The 10,518-nt window shown below is 39.3% G+C and overlaps 1 protein-coding gene across 6 annotated transcripts in view; it reads left to right on the forward strand.

Moving 5' to 3' along the window:
• Positions 1–10,518, forward strand: part of cep350 (centrosomal protein 350) — a 113,189-nt gene that overhangs the window by 78,991 nt on the left and 23,680 nt on the right. For 5 of the 6 annotated variants that reach the window (XM_062038697.1, XM_062038692.1, XM_062038693.1 and 2 more), the window contains 9 exons: positions 255–400; positions 477–634; positions 2,037–2,208; positions 2,311–2,474; positions 2,914–3,024; positions 4,017–4,091; positions 4,193–4,314; positions 4,434–4,505; positions 4,599–4,810. In XM_062038697.1, the coding sequence (XP_061894681.1) occupies positions 255–400; positions 477–634; positions 2,037–2,208; positions 2,311–2,474; positions 2,914–3,024; positions 4,017–4,091; positions 4,193–4,314; positions 4,434–4,505; positions 4,599–4,810 (1,232 nt within the window). The remainder of the gene's footprint in view (positions 1–254; positions 401–476; positions 635–2,036; positions 2,209–2,310; positions 2,475–2,913; positions 3,025–4,016; positions 4,092–4,192; positions 4,315–4,433; positions 4,506–4,598; positions 4,811–10,518) is intronic. The other variant, XM_062038696.1, reaches the window with a different exon arrangement.

Here is a 10,518-nt window from a genome sequence, read left to right on the forward strand (position 1 = left end):
TTGTGTTGATCTCAATATATTCATACTTCAGCTTGGCCCGTCCAAACAGAGGAGCAGTCTGGCTGAAAGCCGCCCTCTTATGTTTGAGTTTTACCTTGGTCAAACTTCAGTAAGGGAGTGGTGATGTCCTGGTATAGCCTTATCTTTTGAATTACAACTGATCAAGTTACAGAAGCTATTATTTATTTTTATTTCACTAATAGTAATATGAGAATTAATAGTATGTATTGTTTTTTTGTTTTTTTTACATTCAGTTTTGGACATGAAAGTAAGAAATCTCCGCCATCAAGAGCAAAACAGCCTTCACCTCCCACCTTCCCAGAATGTGGTTTGTCTCCATCAGCAATATCTCTCAAGAATATACCACTAAGAAATGGCAGAGTTGATCACCGAGGTATAGGTAAACATTATTTTAATTGAGCAAACAGTCCCTGTTGCTTTGAAGAAGTTTATACTTAGGTTAAATTTCTCCTCAGGTAAACTCCAGTATTCACCGAGCGCCCTGCAGCAGTGTATGGCAGTAGAACTCAAGCACAAGGAGTCCATAGAAGAGTCTTTAAGATATCTTGGGGAAATTGAGAGGCTGACGGGTCTCCCTGTAGCTCCGCAGATGGGAATGCCTGTGGCTCAGCAGGTCAGTGCAACATTTCCCTGTATTATACACCCACAGGTGTGTGTAGTCGGGATTAATTTAAGATCAATCACAGTGATCAGCTGTTAGCATTTTTCTTCGATCAAACATGGCGGAACTGTCTGTTACAAGTTACCGCAGTAGTAAACCGTAGGGAAGCAATGATGCTCTGTATAATCCTGCACGGAACAATCCACCTTTATTGACCGTGTGTGTGTGTGTGTGTGTGCGTGTGCGCGTGCGTGTGTGTACGTTTGCGTGAAAGTGTTGGTGTCTCATCACGACGTAATTAATGTTCAATCAGCGTTGTGCCTCTTCCCCTTATACAGCTCGGAAGTGCAGCCCAGAATAATAAAATAAAGAAATATGACTAACACTAGAATAGAAGTTGAAACATTTAGAAGTAGGGCTGCAACTAACAATTATTTTAATAGTTGATTAGTCAATGATTATCTTAACAACTTGTCGACTAATCAGATAATAATTGTGTGTGTATATATATATGTATGTATGTATATACATATACATATTACCTGTTTGGCCTGTTTCGCAGGTTTCTCTGCTCTTCAGAGAAACCTGCAAAACAGGCTTGTAGGGATGAAATAGGTCAGGAAAAAACACAGAGGCTAACGTATATTCTGCTCTACTCCGGTATTGAGCACTGTATAAAGGATAAACCACAGAAACCTCGACTATATATAATATGTATATATGTGCGTGTGCGCGTGCGTGTTTATGTATATACATATACATATATAAATTGTGATTAATTGCAATTTTGGTCCTTGACTGTCCTTTTATCCGGGTTGCCTCCATTTTTCTTTTTGTTTTCCTCGGTTGTTTTGCAGCTTCTGCTATGAATTGCACATAGGCATTCGCATTGACTTCCTTCTTTGTAACGAATGGGGAAAGGGGGTTCCTACCACCCTCCTAAGTTGCTTAGTGCCAGTGAATGCGATACAGACCTCCTCAGGCCATGACAGAGGTGTCATTCAACTAGTTGTAAGTCGATGTATCATCCCAGAAGTTATGAAAATATTTTATGAAGGTTGAAAAGTTACTTAGTGCTTCTTTAATAACTGTTTCTGTGCGGCCCGGTCGCAAATGGGGTCTTTCTTCAGATTGGTGGTTGGGTATCACTGATCTTAAGTATCGTTTGGGTGTATTTTCAAGTGAATCTGCATTGACCTGATTACTGGCACTAAACTAAATCAACCTGCTCCGCCTTTCAGGTAACATTCTGTGGTTAAGGTAAAAAAAAACCTGTGTGCGGTCAAAACATATTTTGCCATTAATCTGTTTTTATTCATGATTAATGCGATATTTTGTAATTAATCGCATGAGTTAATGTGTTAACTTTGATGGTCCTACTATTAATTGTTATCAAACTTTCAATGCCAAACAGCAAAAATCTCCTCCATCAAGAGCAAGAATGACTTCTTCAGGCTTTCCGGACTCTTCTGCAGCAGTAGATTTTCGTAGTGAGCCTCCAAGAACTGGCTTTGGCGTCGGGGTCAGCAACAACATGAATACAGGCAACGCAAATCAATTCGGCAGAATTGAAAGCAGAGCAACAGGTACGTAGTAATTGGTGTTGTAAGGGTTATGATACTTGAAATGGGATATGTAGAAAATCTATCTTACTTAAAGTATATCTTCCTTTCCGTTCCTTTTCTCAGGTAATCTCCAATATTCTCCTGCTGTCTTGCATCAGCATTTGGCAGAAGAGCTCCAATACCAAGAGACCATGGAGGTGTCAATGAGACATTTAGGAGATGTGGAGAGGCTAATAGGGGTGTCCGTGGCCCAAGAGGAGAGTGCTTCATTGGCGCAAATTCTAAAGGTGAAGCAAAATGTTGACTTTCTTTTTTTTATATATATACTTAACACCCCACGTAAGGGATTTGTAAACTATGTTACTGATTTGCATTTATTTCATAAATGCATATGATGGCCATATACTTCAGTTTAGCTGAGTTTAGTTTAGGGGGCGGCGTGGCTCGGGTGTTAGAGCGGCCGCACCAGCAATTTGAGGGTTCCATGTTCGATCCTAGCTTCCACCATCCTCAGACAAGACACTTCACCGTCGCTCCTGTTGGGTCGTGGTTAGCGCCTTGCATGGCAGCTCCCGCCATCAGTGTGTGAATGTGTTTCTGAATAGGAATATAGAAATAGTGTCAAGGGCTTTCAATACCTTGAAGGTAGAAATGCGCTATGCAAGTATAATCTATTAACCATTTAGTTGCTATCTCACATATGACAATGTTTTTCTCTCTTTGCAGACCGAGCAGCAGAAATATGAGAATGACCTTTATGAGCAGAAGATTCAGGCAGAAAAAAAAGCTCTGGAGGCCCAGCTGCACCGGGAGGAAGACAGGCAGAGAACGGCCAAGGTACAAATACACATACTGTATATTAACACTCGCCTGATTTGTTACTTTGTTTTATCAAAAAACAGCTATTCACATACTGTATGTAAGAGGTTTCATGTATGATATACCTGCTATTAGGGCTGTGAATCTTTGGGTGTCCCACGATTCGATCCAAAATCGATTCTTGGGGTCACGAATCGATTCAAAATCGATTTTTTTTTCATTTCAACACGATTCTCGATTCAAAAACGTTTTTTTTTTTTTTTTTTATAATGAAAACTATACACAACAATACCATAATAATGCAATACAATTTCAAAACCAAACCCGACCCAGCAACATTCAGAATAGCAATAAACAGAGCAATTGAGAGCAATTGAGGACACACAAACGTGACACGGAACAATCTAAAAGTAGTGAGACAAAAATGAATATTATCAACAACAGTATCAATATTAGTAACAATTTCAACATAGCAGTGATTAAAAATCCCTCATTGATATTATCATTACAAACATTAATAAAAAAAAAAAAATACAAAAAATGAACAATAGTGTCACAGTGGCTTACACTTGCATTGCATCTCATAAACTAAATGTCTAATGATAATGTCAATGAGGGATTTTTAATCACTGCTATGTTGAAATTGTAACTAATATTGATACTGTTGTTGATAATATTCATTTTTGTTTCACTACTTTTGGTTTGTTCTGTGTCGTGTTTGTGTCTCCTCTCAATTGCTCTGTTTATTGCAGTTCTGAGTGTTGCTGGGTCGGGTTTGGTTTTGGAATTGGATTGCATTGTTATGGTATTGCTGTGTATTGTTTTGTTGGATTGATTAATTTAAAAAATAAAAATAAAAAAAATAATTATAATAATAAATAATAATAAAAAATTTAAAAAATCGATTTTTTAAAAATGAGAATCGATTCTGAATCGCACAACGTGAGAATCGCGATTCGAATTCGAATCGATTTTTTTCCCACACCCCTACCCGCTATTGTTTTGTTTAGGCTCATGAAGAATTGCTGGAAAAGTTAGTGCTTACTCAAAAAGAAACTGCAGAAGCAGCCCGTCACATCAAGGAGGTAAACCGTTTTTTGACTTAATTGGATTGTTTTTTCATGGCTTTTAAAAGCATAATTCCCAGTATAAACACAAAGCGTGTTGAAATATTTTTTGTCGTTAGTTGACAGATCTGGCACGGTCTCAGATTGAAGGTGCTCTAGCTGTCTCTGTTGTTGCTCCTGAGCAATCTGTGCAAAGCAAGCATCAGCGGGAGAAGAAGCAGACCAGGCCTGATTCTGGCAGGTAAGTCCTCGTTCTCACTTATGTTGCCAATTCATGTCCTAACAATTCAAATAATTGAGAAACAGCAATTGATGCTGATTCATACGCACTGACATTGACATCTATCCTTTGACTTCCAGCTTCCAGAGAGAGTCGTCAAGTCGAAGCCCTGGTCACACCGACTCACAGGCCGTGCAAAGACCTAATCTCATGTATTTACCAGTTATCTTTACATAACACTGCTTTATTTGTGGATGAGAGGACATCAAATTAACAATGTTCTCTTCACCCTCACTTTTATTTAGTGGTGCAGACTCCAGCACCCTCAGTAGCCCCTCACACACATCAACGGACCATATAAAACCAGTAAACAAAGAGGAGACTGAATTGGAATGGAAGAACGATGAGAAGCAGGCAGAGCGGGAAGCAGGCAGCAGTTCAATTGATGAGGAAGGTCCTACGGCAGATAATGAATCTGTCTGTAGCGAAAGCATTCCCTCTCTAGTAGATGACAAAGGTAAAACACTGAGCACGCCACCATTAAACCCAGTCAATTAAAAATTCTGTGTGCATATATATACATACTGTATATATATATATATATATCGTCTCCAAAGGGCTCACCACTCTGATCCTCGGCTACATAAACTAGCTCTTGGGATGTGGAACGTCACCTCGCTGAGCTGGTGGGCAAGGTGGAAAAGTTCTGGCTAGATATAGTCGGACTCACTTTTTTAACCCAGTAGACGAGATGGTAGCTTCCCTCCGCCTTCAAGTGAGGGGATGGGTGCTGACTGTTGTTTGTTGCTTACGCACCAAACAGCAGCTCAGAGTACCCACCCTTTTTGGATTCTCAAGTGCTCCCTCTGGGGATTCCCTTGTTCTGCTGGGTGACTTCAACGCTCATGTTGGCAACAACAGTGAAACCCGGCGAGGAGTGATTGGGACGAATGGCCGCCTGGATCTGAACCCAAGTGGTGTTTTGTTATCTGACTTTTGTGCTCGTCACAGATTGTCCATAACAAATACAATGTTCAAACATAAGGGTGTCCATATGGGCACTTAGCACCAGGACACCCTCGGCCGCAGTTCCATGATCGACTTTGTAGTTGTGTCATTAGATTTGCGATCTCAGGTTCTGGACACTCGGTTGAAGAGAGGGGCGGAGCTTTCTACCAATCACCACCTAGTGGTGAGTTGGCTCCGATGGTGAGGGAGGATGCCGGAAGACCTGGCAGGCCCAAACGCATTGTGAGGGTCTGCTGGGAACGTCTAGCAGAGTCTCCTGTCAAAGAACGTTTCAATTCCCACCTCCGGAAGAACTTTGAACATGTCACGAGTGAGGCGCTGGATATTAAGTCAGAGTGGACCATGTTCCGTACCTCTATTGTCGAGGCGGCCGATTGGAGCTGTGGCCGCAATGTGTTTGGTGCCTGTCGTGGCGGTAATCCTGTCCAATCCAATCCACTTTATTTACTTAGCACATTTACACAACAAGAATGTTTCCAAAGGGCTGCACAGCCATGTTAAAAACAATATTAAAAACAATATTATGCTACACCAATGACTGAATAAAAGCAAAGAATAAATGAATAGAAAACCAATACAAAAACAATATAAAAAATAAATATGATTAAAAAGGATTTTAAAGGGTAAAACCAATTAAAACAGTAAAATAGACATCAAAATGTATTAAAAAAAAACACTGAGAACAACAGAGGACAGAAGACCACACAACTCACGTAGTGTTAAAAGCCAAAGAATAAAAGTGGGTCTTAAGACGAGACTTAAAACACTCCACTGTGGAAGCCGTTTAAACATGGAGGGGCAGAGTGTTCCAGACCACAGAGAAGGCCCTGTCTCCCCTGGTTTTAAGTCTCGTCCTGGGCACCACGAGCTGGAGCTGGCTCTCGGACCTCAGAGCGCACGCAGGAGTGTAAATTTGGATGAGGTCCGAGATATACTGAGGTGCCAGTTCATGTAAAGCTTTAAAAACAAACAGCAAGGTTTTAAAATCAATTCTGAAATGAACAGGGAGCCAGTGCAAACTCCGAAGAATTGGGGTTATATGCTGGCGTTTCCTGGCCCCTGTTAAAAGTCGTGCTGCCGCGTTCTAGACTAACTGCAACCCGGAGAGAGCTTTTTGGCTAATGCCAGCATAAAGTGCATTGCAGTAGTCCAGGCGACTTGAAATAAAAGCATGCACGACTTGTTCAAAAAGGTTAAAAGATAAAAATGGTTTTACCTTTACTAAAAGACGAAGATGATAAAAACACGATTTTAAAACGGCATTGACTTGTTTGTCAAATTTAAAATCGCTGTCTATAGTGACGCCAAGGCTGGTGACTTTGGGACGCACATAAATTTGCAATGGTCCCAAGTCAGTGAGGGCCGGACCAAAAACTGAAATTTACGTTTTTCCCTCATTCCTTATTAAAAAATTCTGGGCTAACCAAGCCTTGACATCGCATAGACAGTTGAGAAGGGGTGTCAGGGGGCCGTGGCCTTTTGAAATTTAAAAATGGTTTTACCTTTACTAAAAGATGTCGTCAGGCTGAAGAAAGAGTCCTATCGGGTCCTTTTGGCTCATGGGACTCTAGAGGCAGCGGACAGGTACCTATAGGCCAAGCGGTGTGCGGCTTCGGCGGTCGCAGAGGCAAAAACTCGGACATGAGAGGAGTTCGGGGAAGCCATGGAAAACGACTTTCTGGACTGCCATCCGCCGCCTCAGGAAGGGGAAGCAGTGCACTGCCAACATTGTGTATGGTGAGGATGGTGTGCTGCTGACCTCGACTGCGGACGTTGTGGATCGGTGGAGGGAATACTTCATATATACATATATATATATTTACCGTATTTTTCGGACTATAAGTCAACGTTTTTTTCATAGTTTGGCCGTGGGTGCGACGTATACTCCGGAGCGACTTATGTGTGAAATTATTAACACGTTACCGTAAAATATCAAATAATATTATTTATCTCATTCACGTGAGCAACGAAGAAAATGTCCACACTCATCACACACACGTCAGCAATCGTCACACACACGCCAACCAATAAGAATTCGGTGGGGGAGGGTCATGGCTGAAGTGCATTGTGGGTCATGGAATGCTAACTGCTATATGCTACTGCCGGAGCTATTAAAATGGATCACATCGACATTGGCGGTAACTTACAAAAACTGAGAAGGGCTAAACAAAAATGGCACCGAAAAGGAAATCATATACTGCAGATTACAAGCCGGACGTAGTGAAATATGCAGCAGAAAACGGCGATCGAGCAGCAGAAAGAAAGGGAGCGGCGCATACCAGGAGCGACAACGAGGAAGAAGACTTTAATCGGATTTAGCGATTAGGAGTGACAGATTGTTTGGTAAACATATAGCATGTTCTATATGTTAGTTATTTGAATGACTCTTACCATAATATGTTACGTTAACATACCAGGCACATTCTCAGTTGGTTATTTATGCGTCATATAACGTACACTTATTCAGCCTGTTGTTCACTATTCTTTATTTATTTTAAATTGCCTTTCAAATGTCTATTCTTGGTGTTGGATTTTATCAAATACATTTCCCCCAACGACGTATATATGTTTTTTCCCGTCTTTATTGTGCATTTTCGGCCGGTGCGGCGTATACTCCGGAGCGATTTATAGTCCGAAAAATACGGTATATATATACACACCGTATTTTCCGCATTATAAGGCGCGCCGTATTATAAGGCGCACTTTCAATGAATGGCCTATTTTAAAACTTTGTTCATATATAAGGTGCACCACATTATAAGGCGCACCGCGTTATAAGGTGCATAGAATAGACGCTACAGTAGAGGCTGGGGTTACGTTATGCATCCATTAGATGGAGCTGCGCTAAAGGGAATGTCAACAAAACAGTCAGGTCAGTCAAACTTTATTAATAGATTACAAACCAGCGTTTCTGACAACTCCGTTCACTCCCAAAATGAATAAACAGCTGTTTTATTATTTTCCCCGAGGTAAAGTCAGTGACGTGGTATTTCGTTTATCTTTTAACAACAGCAAGGTATAACATGTAGTGCAACATTCATACCACATAGTGGAGGGGAACTTTTCCTCGATTCAATAAACACGTAAAAAACAGTCTGATACTGTTACGATAAATCAAACGTTAGTGCAATCACAATATAGTAACATTCGAAATAGTGCAGAGCAATAACAATATATCAATAACTCAACGTTGCTCAAACGTTAATGTCACACAACACAACACACAAAATAAACATGTAAAGCTCACTTTATGAAGTTATTCCTCATCCACGAATCCCTCGAATTCTTCTTCTTCAGTGTCCGAATTAAACAGTTGGGCGAATACGGCATCCAACATGCCCACTGCTGCTCTATTCCCGTGTTCTACTGCGTGACTGATCGCCTTGAGTTTAAACTCTGTGTCGTAAGCGTGTCTCTTAATAGGAGCCATTTTGTGGTCTTTACATAAACACACAAATGGAAATAAAACGGCACGCCTCGCGCAGTCTTATATCCCAGCATGCACCGCGCGCTTCTTCTTCTACGGTAAGCAGCCGCAGACTTCATTTTCCCTCGTAGAAGAAGAAGCGCTTAGTAGAAGAAGGTCTCGTAGTTGCGAGACCTGTTGTGGCTCAATATTGGTCCATATATAAGGCGCACCGGATTATAAGGCGCACTGTCAGCTTTTGAGAAAATTTGAGGTTTTTAGGTGCGCCTTATAGTGCGGAAAATACGGTATGTATATATATATATATATATATATATATATATATATATATATATATATATATATATATATATATATATATATATACATACATTATATATATATATATATTAGGGCTGTGAATCTTTGGGTGTCCCACGATTCGATTCAAAATCGATTTTTTTTTTCAATTCAACACTATTCTCGATTCAAAAACGATTTTTTTTTTTTTTTTTTTTCCAAATGAAAACAATACACAACAATACCATAATAATGCAATACAATTTCAAAACCAAACCCGACCCAGCAACATTCAGAATAGCAATAAACAGAGCAACTGAGAGCAATTGCGGACACACAAACATGACACGGAACAATCTAAAAGTAGTGAGACAAAAATGAATATTATCAACAACAGTATCAATATTAGTTGCAATTTTAACATAGCAGTGATTAAAAATCCCTCATTGGTATTATCATTACAAACATTAATTAAAAAAGAACAATAGTGTCACAGTGGCTTACACTTGCATCGCATCTCATAAACTTGACAACACATTGTGTCCAATATTTTCCATAATGATATAATAAGTCATATTTTGGTTCATTTAATAGTTAAAACAAATTTAAATAATGGATCCCATATTCCAATATATGACTCATTATTATATAAACTAAATGCAGTTTTTTCTACTGATATCTCCATAGCTTGTGTGTACCAGTCAGTATGAGTTGGACTATCAACATCTATCCATTTTTGTAATACTACCCTTTTTGTTATTATGCATATTGAAAGAAATGCATTTTTACTCTTTGATGACACGTTACTAAATTGATGGAGATCCCCAAGAATACAAGTTTGCAGTGTCATTGGGATATTTATATTAAGGACTGTGATTGCTTCTTTTGTTGTTTTCAACCATAACTCTTTTATTCTCTGACATTCCCACAATAAATGAACAAGAGTTGCCTCGGCTGCCCGACACTTCATACATAACTTGCTATCTACAACACCAATTTTAAACAGCTGAGAAGATGTAAAATACAATCTATTCAATATCTTAAATTGAGTCAGTTTATCTTTAATGCTTCTAAAGGGCTTATTGGCATTTTTCCAAATATAATTCCATAATATGTCTCTTTCATCTAAAATGTTTAAGTCCATCATCCATTTCCCAACACATGCATCATTTGCATTTCTAGTGTGGTGTTCATTTATTATTCCATAAAATAGTTTAATTAATTTCTTAAATGTATCTTGATTAAAAAGTGCATCTTCCAGTTCATGGCTATTTAAAGACATACTTTCAGAGGATATGCATTTATTTACAGCGTGTTTTAAAGAGATAAAATATAAAAAATGATTTCTGGGTACATTATGTTGATCAACTAAATCATTGAACGGTTTAAAAGAGTTGTTATTAATAATATGATGAGGATTAGTAATACCTTTGTCTTTCCATGTTGTCCATTTAACCTCATTTTTATTAATTATGATATTAGGATTGTGC

Source organism: Entelurus aequoreus, linkage group LG27 (genome assembly GCF_033978785.1).
Source record: "Entelurus aequoreus isolate RoL-2023_Sb linkage group LG27, RoL_Eaeq_v1.1, whole genome shotgun sequence".
NCBI classification, from domain to species: Eukaryota; Metazoa; Chordata; class Actinopteri; order Syngnathiformes; family Syngnathidae; genus Entelurus; species Entelurus aequoreus.